The sequence below is a fragment of the Sinocyclocheilus anshuiensis genome, unplaced genomic scaffold, assembly GCF_001515605.1.
Source record: "Sinocyclocheilus anshuiensis isolate Anshui unplaced genomic scaffold, SAMN03320099.WGS_v1.1 scaffold870, whole genome shotgun sequence".
Lineage (NCBI taxonomy): Eukaryota > Metazoa > Chordata > Actinopteri > Cypriniformes > Cyprinidae > Sinocyclocheilus > Sinocyclocheilus anshuiensis.
Window position 1 is genome coordinate 2,851,379 of NW_015540842.1, and position 19,329 is coordinate 2,870,707.

General features: G+C 36.3%; 2 protein-coding genes and 1 long non-coding RNA gene across 3 annotated transcripts in view; all 3 read right to left on the reverse strand.

Annotated features, from left to right (window-relative positions):
- LOC107687531 (zinc finger MYM-type protein 2) overlaps window positions 1–10,667 on the reverse strand; it is a 12,331-nt gene extending 1,664 nt beyond the window's left edge. The window contains exons 1-4 of the mRNA XM_016484905.1: window positions 9,450–10,667; window positions 2,612–2,826; window positions 2,333–2,527; window positions 1,617–1,775 (exon numbers count right to left, since the gene is read on the reverse strand). Of these exons, the coding sequence (XP_016340391.1) occupies window positions 1,617–1,775; window positions 2,333–2,527; window positions 2,612–2,826; window positions 9,450–10,483 (1,603 nt within the window). The 5' untranslated portion in view covers window positions 10,484–10,667. The remainder of the gene's footprint in view (window positions 1–1,616; window positions 1,776–2,332; window positions 2,528–2,611; window positions 2,827–9,449) is intronic.
- A 1,955-nt stretch (window positions 10,668–12,622) lies between these two features.
- Window positions 12,623–14,186, reverse strand: LOC107687532 (uncharacterized). Its single transcript, XR_001634140.1, has 2 exons — window positions 13,958–14,186; window positions 12,623–13,657 (listed from the first exon to the last, which is right to left on the reverse strand). It is a non-coding gene; the product is annotated as an uncharacterized LOC107687532 (long non-coding RNA).
- Window positions 14,187–15,764: 1,578 nt separating this feature from the next.
- LOC107687543 (annexin A13-like) overlaps window positions 15,765–19,329 on the reverse strand; it is a 21,409-nt gene continuing 17,844 nt past the window's right edge. The window contains exons 7-8 of the mRNA XM_016484919.1: window positions 17,100–17,212; window positions 15,765–16,799 (exon numbers count right to left, since the gene is read on the reverse strand). Of these exons, the coding sequence (XP_016340405.1) occupies window positions 16,680–16,799; window positions 17,100–17,212 (233 nt within the window). The 3' untranslated portion in view covers window positions 15,765–16,679. The remainder of the gene's footprint in view (window positions 16,800–17,099; window positions 17,213–19,329) is intronic.

The following is a 19,329-nucleotide window of genomic DNA, read 5'->3' on the forward strand; positions in this document are numbered from 1 at the left end:
ATACACACACACATATATATTGTTAACTATTACACGTTTACTGTTAAAACACTATCTTCTGCAAATTACATAATTGTAATGAATGTGCATTTTTAGTGCACTTCAAATTGCAAAAGTATAATTAGTATTCTTGAAGGGGTCATATGATGCGATTTCAAGTTTTCCTTTCTCTTTGGAGTGTTACAAGCTGTTCGTGTATAGATAAGATGTGTAAAGTTGCAAAGACTAAAGTCTCAAACCCAAAGAGATATTCTTTATAAAAGTTAAGACTCGTCCACGGTCCACATCACAAACACATACCAGCTTCATCACTGTGTCTGTCACGCGACTCTGTTCCCCTTTCGGGCTCACGACATTATTAACTGTCTTGATATTTATTTTGAAAGCTGACGCTCACGATTATGGTAAGGGGCGTTACATTTCCGACGAGTGCTTGCGGTGTTCGGCCAATCACAATGCACTGGGTCAGCTGGCCAATCAGAGCAGACTGCGCTTGTCGGAAGGAGGGACTTTGTAGAAAACTAAGCGTTTGAGAGAGGCGGGGCATAGAGGACCTACAATAATGTAGAGTATTTGAAAAATAATGTGTTTTTTGAACATTAAAGCATGTCAACATATTCTGTTACACCAAATACACAAAATAATGATCTTTAAAAAAGCATCATATGACCCCTTTAAACTGTACTTGCACATAATATTAATGACATTTTAAACGTGCACCTTGTGATGTCAAATTAAAAGTTTTACTTTAAAATAAAATTCTAAAGTATATTTAAATCACTTATAATTTGAACGGTAGTGTGTTATTCAATGATTAATTTAAAGTTAATATATTTTAGATGCCCTAGATTGCAACTCCATCATTATAAATGTGTTATTACAAATATGTTAAAATACATGACATACATTTTTCAATAGAAATTACATTATAGTATGTTTTAGTTTACCATAAATGCATATTTCAAGACAACAGTAACTATGAAATTACATATAAAGATGTACTTAAAGGGTTAGTTCACCCACAAATGAAAATTCTGTCATTAATTACTCACCCTCATGTCGTTCCAAACCTGTAAGACCTTCGTTCATCTTCGGAACACAAATTCAGTTATCTTTGATGAAATCCAAGAGCTTTCTGACCCTCCATAGACAGCAAGAGAACTTTCTGTGCCTTGACCGTGGTAGTTCTCTTGCTGTCTATGAAGGGACAGAACTGTCTCAGATTTCATCAAAAATATCTTAATTTGTGTTCCGAGGATAAACTTACGGGTTTGGAACAACATGAGGGTAAGTAATTAATGATTTCATTTTTGGGTGAACTATCCCTTTAAGTGGGTCAATAAAAAAACTATAAAGTTAAAATAATTGCATTTCATATAAACTTAACATATAACACATTTTCATTTAATTTCAGTTAACATTGCAAGTGTCCAAAAACATAACATTCAGTTTACACTTCATTATACTCTTTTAAAGGATATTATGTTTTACAGGTATTCTTTTTAAATGTATGCTAAAGTGTATTAATTTTTACAAGGAATCTTGTACAGGTAAGGCACATTTATGAACAATCCAGATACAAAACTGCTAATGTTAAAGTGTTACTTGTCATGTACCTCTCTTTCCTTTCTTCTTATGGCGTCTTTTTTTTCTGATGCTGCTGGACTCTTCAGATGAAGATTCATCAGTGATGCTCTCATCTTCGATATATGAGCTGGACGAGCTCTTACGCCGCCTTTTCCTTGACCTGGACTGAGAGAACACTGATGTGCTCGCTGCAGCAACAGAGAATAATAGGAAACAAGAGCACGTGAGCAAGTACCATTGTAACAGGAAATAGAGCATCAACTACAAAATTAATTAGTTCATCATTTCAGCTCATAATACATTAAAACATGAAAAAAATCTATTAAAAATCTATTAAAATCCCAACTATTCTTTAAAAAAATAAAAACATTCTCATAACCTTATCTATATACTGTCATGAAACCTTTAGTTTTTTGTTTTTTTTGCAAAAGCTATAAATTGTGCATAGTTCTATTAACAAAACTTTCACATTTTTGCACACTTCTTATAACTGTAAGGGTTACTTTAAACCCTAAATTAAACACAAACACTGCAATTTAATTTGGTTTTGTTTTCATAATGAAAATATTATATTAACATTTGAAAGATTCAAAGAAAACTGCATGTCTTGAAATGTAAAAACATTCTGTGCCAACACACAAAATCCTAAAAAAACAAAAAATTTACTGCAAAAGGTAATTCTAAAATTCATTATAATACAGATCGCATTCAACAATACAGGTGTTTAGATGTTTTTCCACCACACCTTCAGGCACTGAAACCAAGCGAGCGCCAGTGAGGTTCTCGATTTGTGAGCGGAGGAACCTGCGATCCTCCTGCAGGTCCTGCACCTGTCTCTCCAGAGCTTCAATCCTCTCCTGTTTGCTCTCCAGCAGACACTGAAGTTTGGTGATGGTCAGCATAACACTGCTGGGTAAACCCTCCATCGAAGGTATCGATGCTAAGAAAAAGAAATGTATATCTCATCAGTGAATGAGCTCACGGATTCTCAGGAAATGAAAAAATACCATAATAGTGACAGTACTGTTCAGATTTTTGTCCTTCTCAGCATCAGTGGCAGCATCAGAGTTCTTATTTTCCCACTGGATGGCTTCTGGCTCTGGTTCCTGTTTCACCCAACTGTGGCTGCTCACGGGACTCTCCTGTCTGGCAGAGCTGGAGTCCAGTTCACTGCTGGGGGAGTATGGAGTGGACTCCGGCTGCTGCTGCTGCCACTGAGTGTTAATCTCAACTGGAACACTGCAAGAGAACACTAGCATAATTGCACTTTTCATATTTATTATCTTAATGATATTTAAACATGACTGGTTTAATTACTACTCCCAAGAGTACTAATATTTGGTATTACAGCACTGGAAAGTTTCACTGTCTGTATCACTCCACCTGTCTTGTGTTTACTGCATTCGGATCAGAGTATATAAGTGGAACTACGTTGTGTGATTTTGCCGGAGTTATGAGCAGTGTAGTTGCATTATAACAACAAAACTAAAACGCTTATATTTGGTACATCTCGAGAATGGGTATTAGCCACTGCTAATAAAGAGCGCTTTACTAGGTCATGTTTTTACTTTGCAAAAATAATTTAAAAACAGAGTTTTTAAAAGATACTCTATGGGGATTTGTGATTGGAGATTTGTGATTCCTTTTTTTGTGGGGGAAAGTCGTGGCCTAATGGTTAGAGTCGGACTCGTAACCCAAAGGTTGCGGGTTCGAGTCTCGTACCGGCAGGGATTGTAGGTGGGAGGAGTGAATGTACAGCGCTCTCTCCCACCTTCAATACCACGAATTGAGCACCGAACCCCCAACTGCTCCCTGGGCACCACAGCAAAAATGGCTGCCCACTGCTCCGGGTGTGTGTTCACTGCTGTGTGTGTGTGCACTGGATTCTTTGGATGGGTTAAATGCAGAGCACTAATTCCAAGTACGGGTTACCATACTTGGCCACATGTCACTTCTATTATCACAATCTAGTGCACCAGCACAATTGACAATGTGATATCTGACCCTGGACCACAAAACCAGTCTTAAAGATGGTATGATGCGATTTCAAGATGAGATCCCTAAAGTTGCAAAGACTAAAGTTTCAAACCCAAAGAGATAATTTTTATAAAAGACTGGTCCACGCCTTCCTAAAACGCCTCGTTTAAACACGCCCCCACATGTCTACGTCACGATGTGGGAAGATTTGCATAACACCGCCCAAATGTTCATGCAAAGAAAGAAGGCTTAACTTTATTGTTGCTGCCACCGCCGCTAGGGCTGCACGATAAATCGCATGCGATTTTAAAGAAATAGTTCACCCAAAAATGAAAGTTCTGTCATCAGTTACTCATCCTCATGTCATTCCAAACCTGTAAGTCTTTCTTCTGTGGAACACAAAATAATAAGCCCCAAGAAGCCGTGGTTTACAGTGAATTTATAACAGCTAAGGGGCGTTGTTAGGCACGATGCGAAGCGGAGGCTTATTGCTTTTATAAAATGGTTATTCCATACACAGTAAGGTTTCACAAAATAATACAAGATGTCCTCGCTGCAGCCTGTAGCGCGATGACGTAGGCTGGATCAGATCCAACACGTACTGGACGTTGTTACGCGCATGCGCGGTGGTGTGTTTTGGCAACGTCATAGACGCATGCGCAGTAGAGAGTTGGTGAACGATCGCACCTGCTTTGGTCTTCCAAGAAGAACCTGCAGAAAAACGATGGATTAATTAACAACAGTGATTGTATGTCGGTAGGTTATTAAGGTTTGGAATCTTTATTTACTGTTGTGGTGATATGTGTCCCAAGCGGTATAAACATGTTTAGCCGACATGACTTTTATGATGCTCACAGCGATTCTCATTTTAATCTTATACTTCAGTACATAATACCATGTGGACAGACTGCAGGGCTAATGTAAAATTAACCTGATTTTGCTCGGCTAATGAATACTTATTTGCTATTGCATTGTTCTAGATGAATGTCTTTAAAAAGGGCAGTTGCCCAGTAATTTCAAGTTGCACACAGTGCTGTAACCAGTATCACTGTCCTTTTTGTGAGACGTACAAAACCACATCACAACTGTCCATTGATAACCATGTAGAGAATCATCTAAAATTGGCAGTACAGTACATCATGATGGTGAGTATAATTTAACCTCTACTAATATTATTTTGCTTTATAAAATTTGATCAGAGTAATGCATGTGTGTAACTTTTCCCCCCAGATTTTGTGATTGTTAAGTGCAATTTACACTGTCCTGCTACTGTAATAAGAAAAGTGCAGTTAATTACTCATCTTCAAAAATGTAAACAAAAGTTGGCTATTCCTGGCCAGGAAGCTCAATCTCCACTCCTGCATAGCCCAGCAGCCACTGCTCCACTTCCTACTATTTCGGCACAGACTTCTCATGTCATTACATTACAGTTGGGTCATAATACTTTGTCTCTTTTCAGACCCCAGCCGGGGTTCAGTGATGGACATGACAGCCCTACGAAATGTGCAGCCAAACAGGGCATGCTGGATGCATCCACAAAGCAGTGACCAAATGAAGATGGTATGTTGAATTATTTTGCATTTTTATGCAAAGTGTATAATCATACTTACAATTGTTTTTGTTTTTCTAGATAAAAAATGCTTTAAATGAAAAGGAATCACGACAACAATTTTTGGCTCAAGTAGGAACAACAATTCTGAACAGATCAGATTTTATTACCTTGGGACATCCAAATGATGTTGAAGGGACTGTGAGTATTATCACATGCACAATCATGCTTTTGTTTTGTGATGAGCGAATATTAAATTTGGTTTCTCTCAAATTATTACAGATTTTGAATGCCTGCCTTTCAGCTGTCAGAGATATTGCTGACTTAAAGGTAATACGTTTTCTGTCTTCTGTGTAGAACCCTTTTTTTTTGGAGTGAAAAAGTGTGCATAAGTGATCCTTTATATGCAATCCAATTAACTAATTTTAAATGGTATCTAACAGAACATAAAGGTCCATTATTTTAGCTCATATGTGACAGTGACATGGTTGCCACCATTGTGTGCAGACCCTTCAGCTAACTTACCTGTAAGTATGACTGTGACATTTTTAATAGAAGTTAACTAGGGCCATTTTGGGTGGCATTTAAAAATGTTTGTTTTTCTGTATTAGGACCATATAGCAAGATGTGACTTCATCTTACTGCCTTCCTGGGCAACCATTGGATGATATGTGTAAGTCTATTATGTTTAAATGATCAGTTCTCCTTAATGCAAGTAACACTGAGATATTTTGACATAACTAACAATTGCATCTTCCAAGAATCATTTAATAGAACCAGTTTTACAGATCATGAAACCAAAAAGCAGAGAGATGTATTTGCTTGATTCACTGTACGGCCCTGACTTCAGCGATTGTCGTTACATTGATCCCTACAGGTTTTTTCAGAAAAATATTAAGAGTTCAAAAGAAGTTCAGGATTATGGTAGTTCTGTTTTGTGCCATACATCCTTTTGCCTGCATTTTGTTTTGTTTTATGGCTAATTTTTCATTGATGCTTAAACTATTTAAAACCTAATCGCTGGAATTATAGTTTATAGTTCAAAGATAAAATTGTTTAAACCGTGATAAATGAGCCAAGAATTTGTTTGGGGTTGTTCCACCCCAGTTTGTTTGTTTATTAGTATTTCATTATTATTTTTAGTCCATTTTTGTTTTAATTGTTGTTGTTGTTGTTTAAATGCTTTGTAGAGTACTTGCACAGCAACTACATCCTGGGCCGTGGAAAGAGTATGGACGTGATGATCTCAACGCAAGCAGTTTTCTTGTTGCCATTACTAAATTCCATTTTAGATATTCAACCACATTGTTTATTTTTGAATAATTGTAACATGTTTATTTCAATTTAACTCAACGGGGTGCTCCAAGGCAGAATTGTTCAAATAACTGTGGAGTGTTTGTGTTAATGGTAGGAAGAATTGCGTTTGATAACAATAAGAAATTTGTATTTTCTTGATAGCTTTGTCAGATTGCTGTCTGTCATTGTTCATTATTTTTTTAGTTTATGAGCAAAAACCAATATCCAACAAACTTAAGATATTGATGCAATCAATCAAAACCATTTAATTAAAGTTCATTACTATTGTTTATGTCTGTTTTGATGTAACTTACAATTAATGTTACAGTACGCACTCTATGTTGTCATGGGAGGTCTCTTTGATTTTGCTGAGGTGAGCTATCAAAACTAATAATTTGGGAAAACGTTTATTCTCAATGGGTGATTGTGATTTACATTAAGCATATTTTCCAGTCTGACATGGCTGCAGTAAGGAGATGGTGGTGCTTGCTCCTGCTAACAAATTATCCTGTGAAGTAAGCCTATTTGCAAATACTTCCAATAAATAAAACATATTTATTAGTAGTAGTAGGTAAAGGAGGAGTAGAAGTAGCAGTTTTTTATCCTCTCTTTAATAATGTTAATTTGCAAAGTATTTGGTGTTTTATGGTGATTTTTCCTGTGTGGAGTAAATACTTTCGAGGCAAACTAGTTCACGTGTTTTATTTTTTGTTTTTTTTATATAATTTAAGATCAGATGCTGAAAGACAGCTACTCAGAAAAAGGCGCAAAAAAAGTTAGACAGGTATAACTTTAACTAAAATAGGTTTGCAACAACTAATCTGACAACTGATGATAAAATGTTCAAGTTCCATTTTCCATAAATATTTCATGATGTATTGGTGTGAATATAATTTCTTTCTTTTTCTATCTTTCTTTCTTTAAGGAGAACTGGAAATGGAAGCTGATTACATAAGTAAGGTGGGAGTTTTCCCTATTCCACATTTTTTTTTTTTTTTACATGTTAAATGTATGCTATTATTTGACTAGTATTTTATATTGAATAATAATACAATTTTTTTTTCATCAGATGCCACCTGAGATCCTGAGGCATATCCTCATGAATGTGGTCAAAGAAGATGGAGGTGTGGCTTTCTTCAGACTGTCTCTGACGTGCCGGCTTTTCCATGATGTTGTTTGTGAGGCATCATTCAGAAAAGAGGCATTTTGCCTGGCTTGACAGTAAGTTATTTCATTTTATTATTTTTATATTTTTACCAGTAGACAGTTCTACACATTACGTTTAAACTGCAAATGCATTTTAAGCTTTGCTCAGAACTTTTTATTACTTTAAATCTCTTTCTTACAATAGGTGTTGTCAACTGGAGTGCATACTCAAGTGACTACAAGGAGATGTATCGAGTGCCATATAAACTGACCAGTTGCCTTTGTTGTGGGGACTTATTTAAAGACTTCCCGCCAGGCTATATTGGAGATGGAAGGAAAGGAATCCTTTGTGCATTTTACTCGACCAAAGAGTTTGAAGGTTACTGCTCAGCAGACTGCTTCATCTGTGACGGCAATCACTATAGCCCCAAGGACAACTATTTATAAAGTTAAATATAAATGGTCACTTGAGTGACAACTGCTTGATCTGACTGCTGTGATCAGTTTGTATATTAGACTTAAATTGTTTTGTTTTTTTATGTACGTACATGTTTTGCAGACACTGAACAGCAAATTAAGATTAACCTTATGTACAGATCACTGTAGAAAAATGAGTATAGCCATTAAAGAAGGAACTCCTACCAGACAAAATATCATTAAGCACTTTTTTTTTTTTTTTTTTGACATCGGACAAGATTTCTTTTCTTGGTGCTGTTATTATTTTTGCATTTTCCCTTGAATGTGTACTGGTATTTTACGTTGTTTACAGACCTAATTGTATTGTACCTTTAGGATTAAAATTACAGAGACAATTACTTGACTCATGTTTGCTTCCACTCAACAGCAAATATGACCTGAATAGAATAAAATGGCTTTATTTTAAAATGTTCTATATACACGCATTAAAAAAATAATACTTGACAATGACATTATGCTATTAATCCATCAAAGTTAGATTTAAAAACTCTTAAGTGTGATTTAAAATTTAAAATTGTAATTGTTTTGCATGTGTGAAGAGAGAAACTAGGGTAACTTAAGCATTACATTTATGTAAATAATTACTTATTACTATTCATCAGTACTACTACTACACAGGTTAGAACATCATCACAACACAATATTGAGCGTGCGTGTCACTTAAGACGTACTGCGCATGCGTCTATGATGTCGCCAAAACACACCACCGCGCATGCGCGTGATAACGTCCAGTACGTGTTGGATCTGATCCAGCTACGTCATCGCACTACAGCCTGCAGCGAGGACTGACTCAAATAATACAGAGCAAATAAAGTGTAATGATATTAATAAAAACATTATTCGTCCGCCAAACAATGTAGTTTCTCAGAATCAGGTTGTGGTTGCAACAAAGTGGTTGCCAAGCAACACACAAACGTAAACAAAGGTGTATGTTTGTAGAGTAATTTACAACAGCTTCGAACGTGGCTCAGCCAATCAGAATCAAGGACCGGAACTATCCGTTTTATGAACAGATATTTTGAAGAATGTTTTAACTGTGGTCCACACAATGAAAGTCAATGGGGTCCAGAACAATATTGTTAATCTTTTGTGTCCCAATGAAGAACGAGCGAACAACAAGATGAGTAAATGATGACAGAATATTCATTTCTGAGTGAACTATCATTTTTAATGTCGAATCATTTCTTGAAGTCCTTTATTTTGTTTATCTTTGCCTTTCAAGTAAAACTAGCTTAAAAATAAGCAAAATAAGTCCAAGCTTCGACTGTGGCTCGACAATAGACAAGCAGAGTGAGACGTTCCAGGCCCAATGCTGTTATATGAAATATAAGCATTCTAGGCCAGAAACTAACTTTTTATGGTTACCCACTATTGTTTACATTCTGAACGTTTTGCTTTGTTTTCAGGCTAAACATACCTCACACACACCGCCATGATCTCCCTCGATTCAGTCAGTCTTTGAATCGCAGTGAGCCTCAGACTGTGGTTAGTGTATATCGTTCTCGTGCCGGCCTCTTTGCATATTTTGGGCAGCATTTGGGACAGATAATTGACTCCCATTGGAAGTGGTGTATACCACATCTCATCGGCAATCACATATGTCCTTTTGGGCTGCAGATACAGCGCTTTTGCGTCGGCGGGAATTTTGCTCAGATATTTCTCCAGAGATGCGACTGGGCACAGCGGATTGCCGGGCTCTTCATACATAGCCCTGCGGTTTTTCTTGTCCTTTTCCGGCATGTTTTTCGTGTCCTCGTGTAATGTCATCGTGAAGTATTTGAATCCGTTTTGGTCTCGGTTCAGAGCAAACGCGTCTGGCTGCAGGTGTCGGTTGCCCTCCTTACCCCTGAGTCCGAAATGTAACTGGATATCGTACCAGACCTTATTTAGCAAGCCTTTCGGGTTGCCAGGGTCCAGTGCAGGAGAATGCTTCAATAGGTGCTGGTCCTCAGGTGAAATCGGGGGGTAATGTGCTGTTATATTTCTACCGGAGCGTCGGATCTGCTTAACGACGCCTTTGAAAACATTATTGGCGGCCCTAAACTCTGTGTCCTGCATCAGATTCCACACACGGTTGAGCGGAGGTTCATTGATGAACCGATTCAATCCAGCTCGAAGCCCGACGTAGCTGCTGATGCCGTACAACTCTCCTTTGCTCGTCCGAATAGAGCCATAAAACTCGCGAAGCACCGGGTTTAGCTCCGACTTCTCGACGGTTTTAAAGTCGATCGTCAGCTGCTTTTCGCGTAACCAGGCTTTAAAACAGTTCACAGCCCATACTGTTTGCTTTACAGTACTAGATTCGTTCCGGTTGTGCTCCAGTTCGTCTAAATCCGCTGATGATACATTCGCACATCTGGCTATCTGTGCTGTTAAACTGGACTCTCCTCCCTCCGTCTCGTCCTCTTCACCTGAAGAGCTTTCGCACTTTAGGTCAAACATTGTATTCATGGGAACAAAATCCGTTGGTTAAACTTTCTTTCTTTCTTTCTTTCAATGTCATAAATGCTCAAGGCGTTCGTAGGCTCATACTACATGACATACATACTAACCTTTATGTACTAAGCTAAAATGAACAATTATTTGAAGCGACTTGCTGACCTGTATACAGATCCACGAGCGTTTACAGGATCTCTTTGTCGTTCTTCTTCTTTGAGATACTAGACTAGAGGATGGAGCGCCACAAAAATATACCGCCACCTACCGTTTACTGCGCAAGCAACATGCGATCTCAAATGTAAGAATCGGCTTCACTATACGATTGAAATGTCTTAAAGGGGTCATATGATGCGATTTCAATTTTTCCTTTCTCTTTGGAGTGTTACAAGCTCTTGGTGCATAAAGAAGATCTGTAAAGTTGCAAACACTAAAGTCTCAAAACCAAAGAGATATTCTTTATAAAAGTTAAGAGTCAACCTCGCCTACCTAAAATGGCTCGTTCTAACACGCCCCCAAATGTTTACGTCACGATCTGGGAAGATTTGCATAATGCCGCCCAAATGTTCACGCAAAGAAAGAAGGCGTAACTTTTATTCTCGCTGTAGTATTGTTGACGCTGCAGACATTTTAGCAACATCATATGACCCCTTTAAATTTTATGCAAATGCCCTTTTATTAGATTTTTTTATTTGACACAGCATTGGTACTTTATCACTGATATGTTATCATACTCATGCAAAAACAAATAAAGATTCATAGAAAAGCTGTTTAGCAATGCTTGTGCTGGGTCGCTTCTGAATTTCCTATACGTGTTTTTAAACGGTGCTGTTTTGATCTGCTGCAATGAGAAATATTTTTAATGCTTTTTTAAGTTTACAGAAACAAGCGTCCATGGATTAAAAGAAATAACTCAAATAATTATCTAATTAAATTAAGCTTCAAAATTATAGAAATATTAAGAGGTATCCTTAACTATTTTTTTTTAAGTTTAAATATAATTAAATATATTACTAATAATTTATTAGTAATATATTTATTGCTAATAATTTATAGCTTGGCATATCTAGAAAATGTGTTTTACATAAACCCACTGTATTTAAAAAAAAAAAAAAAATGTCCATGACATTTCTTTTCCAAAGAAGAAATGTTCAAATGTGAATTACAATAAGAAATTTTGTTTTGTTTGACCTTATTTTAATGCTTGTTTTGCATTATTTTAAAACATTCTTAAATATGTAATATTTATGTCCCCTTGGAAGAAACCACTGACATGCCTCAAGCTAAAAGCTTTACCAATGTTCACTCAGTTTATATTACTTTTTGTTATTATTTATTTATTTATTTGTCCATTGCTTTTTAGTATCTAATTTTCAATAGTCTTTTCTTTTTATGACTTTTCTCAAATAAATATTTTTGAGGGGATCATATTATGCATTTCAAAAAAAAAAACAAAAAAAAAAACTTACAGCCAACAACCCTAATCGAAAAGACTTCTAACAGAAAGTCTCAGAAAGCCAATATCAACTTAATACTTACAATCATTTTGCTACTTGTGACCCTGGACCACAAAACCAGTCATAAGGGTCAATTTCTCGAAATTGAGATTTATACATCATCTGAAAGCTGAATAAATAAGCTTTCCATTGATGTACGGTTTGTTGAAAATCTGGAATCTGAGGGTGCAAAAAAATCTAAATACTGAGAAAATTGCCTTTAAAGTTGTCCAAATTAAGTCCTTAGCAATGCATATTACTAATCAAAAATTAAGTTTTGATATATTTACGGTAGGAAATTTACAAAATATCTTCATGGAACATGATCTTTACTTAATATCCTAATGATTTTTGGCATAAAAGAAAAATCGGTAATTTTGACCCATACAATGTATTTTTGGCTATTGCTACAAATATACCCCAGCGACTTAAGACTGGATAATTATAACTTTGGTAACTGACTTACAATTAGAAACAAGCTACAGAAAATTTACAGAACAAAAAAAAAAACGTACCCATTTAATTAAGTAATAATGAATAACGAGAAAATGTCACGATAATAATGCTAGTCATCCAGAAACTTTGAACTGCTTTATTTTATTCAGTTAATTACTTTAGGGAAATACAGTTGTATTAATACAGAACATACTACTCCAGATTCCATCTCATGTTTATTCAAACTTTAATAGTCATTTTTCTAATAGTAAGTCCTGCAACTCATTTATACCATGCAACTGACACATGGGCCTACACAGCATAGTGAAAGTTCTTCATATTAATCTGATAAAAGAAATTTTTTGGGAGGACAGCAGAACTCTGCCTGTATTCTTGTGTTACAGATATATTAAAATATACTGTAAGTTACATTAAAATTACTCCATGTTAATAATAGAAATACTTTAGTATTGTGTTCGTTACAACAACATACAGTATATTAACTGGGTGAGTAAAAACTGTTGCTTCAATAATCCAGATATTTTACCACAAGTGGACAAATTAATGAAGTCTCATAAATAGGCAATTGTTTCGCAGACCGTAAATGTTACATTGTAATTTGAGCATTTATGCTTCACGAAGTCATTCACATAAATATTCAGACTTCACATTGTCATGCACATTTTGAAATGATAAAACTGTGAGGTTTTAGTGTGGAAAAATACTCAACAGAAAATGTAAATGCTGGCTTTGTATTATTTACGTATGAACTTCTCAACTTCTAATCATCATAATGTAACAATGTTATCTTATACTCCTGGAAACCACAAGACTCCACTTAAACAAATTCAACTGGCCAATTATGCCTCAAGAATAAGGAATGTCACAGAAACTGGACACAAATGACTTTTGAGTGGTGTTATGCATCTACGAAATACATATTTGCACAGTGTAATAAAACATTCATATTAAACATATTGTACTTGAAGCCTGTGTTACTAATTCTCCACTTTAAACTAAGCTTTATAAAACATATTTATAGACAACAGGACACAAAATGAGTCATGTTAGTTTGCCTTGATTGTGACTGTAGTGAAAACCTCCTTGGTCCATGGTAAGCACTCGGATTGTGTTTCTTTTAGTGAAGGATGGCCAGCAGGAGGCGCTTGAAATCTCCGCCGCATTCCGAGCTGATGGCGTCTTTTAGAGACACATCATATTTCTCCAGGTACATGTCTTTAATGGTCTCCAGATCGATCTATTCAAACAGAAGAGTGTCCATTACAGGCTGATTTATAAGACGGTCTAATCTGACCTCTGTGTAACAACGGAACAGTATTCATCACTTCACGCTAAATATCAGTGTCTATGGAGGGACCTGCTACATTTGTATCATGTGAAATATCCCACAATGCAATGCGTTCGACCTTTCATTTCCAGTTTGACAACTGAACCAGAAGTGCACTACCATTCAAAAGTACAGTATGTGGTCAGTAAGGTTTTATTATCAATATTTTATTTTTTGAAAGATGATTTGAATAGATAAGTGGTAATGTACCTCTGAGCGACACACAATGGTGCGGATGAGAGTGTCTTCGTCAGTTCCGGCACCTTTCATAGCGGCATTCAGCTTCCGGGCAAAGTATAGCTGAGGGTTCTTAGCACACCTCACTATGGGTTAGATGGGAAGTGTTAACCAGTGTGCACCGTAGCATTACTATACAAATAATCAAAACTGGGACCTCTAATATTAGAGACTCCAAGGCATTTTGGCTTTGTTCACAATGCACCCAATCTGTGTTTGTATACAGTAATGACTTGAAGGAATAGTTCACCCAAAAATGAAAATATGCTGAAAAATCGGGCCATTCAAGATGTAGATGAGTTTGACTCTTCATCAACAGATTAAAGGAATTTAGCATTGCATCACTTGCTCACCAATGGATCCTGTGCAGTGAATGGGTGCCGTCAGAATGAGAGTCCAATAAAACAAAAGTAATCCACACAACTTCAATCCATTAATTAATGTCTTGTGAAGTGAAAAGCTGTGTGTTTATAACCAACAAATCCATCAAGATGCTTTTCTGGCTAAAAGTCCTCTATCCATAATATTACTTTCTCCAGTGAAAAAGTTATCTTGTCTGAATCAGGAAGAAAATACAGTACGCACAGATCAAGCACTGTTTACGAGCGAAAACCATCCAAAACATTTCTAAACAAATATGTTGTAGGATGGACTATTTCACTGTAGGAAGCATTAATATGGATTATGGTCTGGTATTTTTTACCTGAAGCGACGGTTTTAAGTTAAAATGCTTTAATGATGTATTTGTTTCTTACAAACATGCAGCTTTTCACTGGAATGGAGTGGTGTGGATTACTTGTGGGTTATTGTGATGTTTTTATCAGCTGTTTGGACTCTCATTCTGACGGCAGCCATTCACTGCAGAGGATCCATTGGTGAACAAATCTGTACTAATGAAAAACAAAATTAATCTACATCTTGGATGGCCTGAGGGTGAACTAGTCTCAATGAAAATGGGTGAATCCAGAGACACTAGAAGGTCTAGAGACCACCGCATCATCATAGTTTTTACTTTACTTTTACTTAGATGTCATGTAATTTCTTTGTTGTTCATACTACAAAAAATAATAGTTCTGTCATAACAACTCTCGGAGGGATTAGCATGGTAATGTACATGACAATGTTAATGTATTTGGTCTTGGCGGAATAGATCTGCTACGCTGCCGCTGCTGCTGCGGCAGATCCTCTTGGAAGAAACCACTGACATGCCTCAAGCTAAAAGCTTTACCAATGTTCACCAATGTTCACTCAGTTTATATTACTTTTTGTTATTATTTATTTATTTATTTGTCCATTGCTTTTTAGTATCTAATTTTCAATAGTCTTTTCTTTTTATGACTTTTCTCAAATAAATATTTTTGAGGGGATCATATTATGCATTTCAAAAAAAAAAACAAAAAAAAAAACTTACAGCCAACAACCCTAATCGAAAAGACTTCTAACAGAAAGTCTCAGAAAGCCAATATCAACTTAATACTTACAATCATTTTGCTACTTGTGACCCTGGACCACAAAACCAGTCATAAGGGTCAATTTCTCGAAATTGAGATTTATACATCATCAATTATAACTTTGGTAACTGACTTACAATTAGAAACAAGCTACAGAAAATTTACAGAACAAAAAAAAAAACGTACCCATTTAATTAAGTAATAATGAATAACGAGAAAATGTCACGATAATAATGCTAGTCATCCAGAAACTTTGAACTGCTTTATTTTATTCAGTTAATTACTTTAGGGAAATACAGTTGTATTAATACAGAACATACTACTCCAGATTCCATCTCATGTTTATTCAAACTTTAATAGTCATTTTTCTAATAGTAAGTCCTGCAACTCATTTATACCATGCAACTGACACATGGGCCTACACAGCATAGTGAAAGTTCTTCATATTAATCTGATAAAAGAAATTTTTTGGGAGGACAGCAGAACTCTGCCTGTATTCTTGTGTTACAGATATATTAAAATATACTGTAAGTTACATTAAAATTACTCCATGTTAATAATAGAAATACTTTAGTATTGTGTTCGTTACAACAACATACAGTATATTAACTGGGTGAGTAAAAACTGTTGCTTCAATAATCCAGATATTTTACCACAAGTGGACAAATTAATGAAGTCTCATAAATAGGCAATTGTTTCGCAGACCGTAAATGTTACATTGTAATTTGAGCATTTATGCTTCACGAAGTCATTCACATAAATATTCAGACTTCACATTGTCATGCACATTTTGAAATGATAAAACTGTGAGGTTTTAGTGTGGAAAAATACTCAACAGAAAATGTAAATGCTGGCTTTGTATTATTTACGTATGAACTTCTCAACTTCTAATCATCATAATGTAACAATGTTATCTTATACTCCTGGAAACCACAAGACTCCACTTAAACAAATTCAACTGGCCAATTATGCCTCAAGAATAAGGAATGTCACAGAAACTGGACACAAATGACTTTTGAGTGGTGTTATGCATCTACGAAATACATATTTGCACAGTGTAATAAAACATTCATATTAAACATATTGTACTTGAAGCCTGTGTTACTAATTCTCCACTTTAAACTAAGCTTTATAAAACATATTTATAGACAACAGGACACAAAATGAGTCATGTTAGTTTGCCTTGATTGTGACTGTAGTGAAAACCTCCTTGGTCCATGGTAAGCACTCGGATTGTGTTTCTTTTAGTGAAGGATGGCCAGCAGGAGGCGCTTGAAATCTCCGCCGCATTCCGAGCTGATGGCGTCTTTTAGAGACACATCATATTTCTCCAGGTACATGTCTTTAATGGTCTCCAGATCGATCTATTCAAACAGAAGAGTGTCCATTACAGGCTGATTTATAAGACGGTCTAATCTGACCTCTGTGTAACAACGGAACAGTATTCATCACTTCACGCTAAATATCAGTGTCTATGGAGGGACCTGCTACATTTGTATCATGTGAAATATCCCACAATGCAATGCGTTCGACCTTTCATTTCCAGTTTGACAACTGAACCAGAAGTGCACTACCATTCAAAAGTACAGTATGTGGTCAGTAAGGTTTTATTATCAATATTTTATTTTTTGAAAGATGATTTGAATAGATAAGTGGTAATGTACCTCTGAGCGACACACAATGGTGCGGATGAGAGTGTCTTCGTCAGTTCCGGCACCTTTCATAGCGGCATTCAGCTTCCGGGCAAAGTATAGCTGAGGGTTCTTAGCACACCTCACTATGGGTTAGATGGGAAGTGTTAACCAGTGTGCACCGTAGCATTACTATACAAATAATCAAAACTGGGACCTCTAATATTAGAGACTCCAAGGCATTTTGGCTTTGTTCACAATGCACCCAATCTGTGTTTGTATACAGTAATGACTTGAAGGAATAGTTCACCCAAAAATGAAAATATGCTGAAAAATCGGGCCATTCAAGATGTAGATGAGTTTGACTCTTCATCAACAGATTAAAGGAATTTAGCATTGCATCACTTGCTCACCAATGGATCCTGTGCAGTGAATGGGTGCCGTCAGAATGAGAGTCCAATAAAACAAAAGTAATCCACACAACTTCAATCCATTAATTAATGTCTTGTGAAGTGAAAAGCTGTGTGTTTATAACCAACAAATCCATCAAGATGCTTTTCTGGCTAAAAGTCCTCTATCCATAATATTACTTTCTCCAGTGAAAAAGTTATCTTGTCTGAATCAGGAAGAAAATACAGTACGCACAGATCAAGCACTGTTTACGAGCGAAAACCATCCAAAACATTTCTAAACAAATATGTTGTAGGATGGACTATTTCACTGTAGGAAGCATTAATATGGATTATGGTCTGGTATTTTTTACCTGAAGCGACGGTTTTAAGTTAAAATGCTTTAATGATGTATTTGTTTCTTACAAACATGCAGCTTTTCACTGGAATGGAGTGGTGTGGATTACTTGTGGGTTATTGTGATGTTTTTATCAGCTGTTTGGACTCTCATTCTGACGGCAGCCATTCACTGCAGAGGATCCATTGGTGAACAAATCTGTACTAATGAAAAACAAAATTAATCTACATCTTGGATGGCCTGAGGGTGAACTAGTCTCAATGAAAATGGGTGAATCCAGAGACACTAGAAGGTCTAGAGACCACCGCATCATCATAGTTTTTACTTTACTTTTACTTAGATGTCATGTAATTTCTTTGTTGTTCATACTACAAAAAATAATAGTTCTGTCATAACAACTCTCGGAGGGATTAGCATGGTAATGTACATGACAATGTTAATGTATTTGGTCTTGGCGGAATAGATCTGCTACGCTGCCGCTGCTGCTGCGGCAGAGCAAGTACCAAGACTTGCTACTGCCAATACATCCACAACATGCTGCTGTGAGCATGTAAGAAATATTGCTGCTGCTGCAAATATAACATACATGAAACACCTCGTAGCAGATCTATACAGGTGGAGCTGGGGAAGGTGGAGGCTTTCTGAAGCAAGCTGCAACTGCTACGGCAAGCAGTAGTCATTTATTTGAATGTTGAGCAGCGAGCTCATTGGCTACCGATACAGGAGAGAACCAATCAGCTGTGCCATGTGATAATGATGTCATTAGGTCAGATTGAGTTAGACCTATCGGACTGCGCCATCTAGAGTTTCATGCCAGAACTCTGTATTTGCATATGCGAAAAAATAAAACAAAAATCTGCATTTGCTGTTTTTTTTTGGACAAAGCCTGTGTTTAATACAAACCGAGTGCAGTGTAGCAGTCCTTCAGAGTTCCAGAGATTTCCTTATCGATTGCATCCAAAATCTCTGTTCCAGAAATCTGTTGGAGAACTTGGAGAACAACAATCTAAAAGTAATCCAGAGCGGTTACACATGAACTAACACAACGTATTATACATATAATACATATAGTACTGTCTTAAGCTCTAAGAACAGAACAAACTTACGGCTTCATAAGCTTTGAATGTGACCTGCAGTTGTAAGTAGTTCCTGGTGGCCAGAATGAAGCTGAAAGTTGACTCATCTGTGCCAAAGCAGTCCTCTCCAGCCTGACAGAAAATTAAAACATCTATTAATAAACTGGAATTGAACTGGATATGTGACTAAATATTAATATCATTATTTTGACATAAAATATTCCAGGGTGATCTCGACAATTCATAGGTATTTGTACGTTCTAGCACACATATTTGTTTGTTTAGAAAGACCAGGGTTTCCCAAACTAAAGATTAACTGACATCAGAGAACCATGGACATGCAAATTAGTTGTTAATGTTAAATTCCTGAAATATTAATAATAACATTAATATTATACACTACTGTTCAAAACATTGGGGTCAGTAAGATAATATTTCAT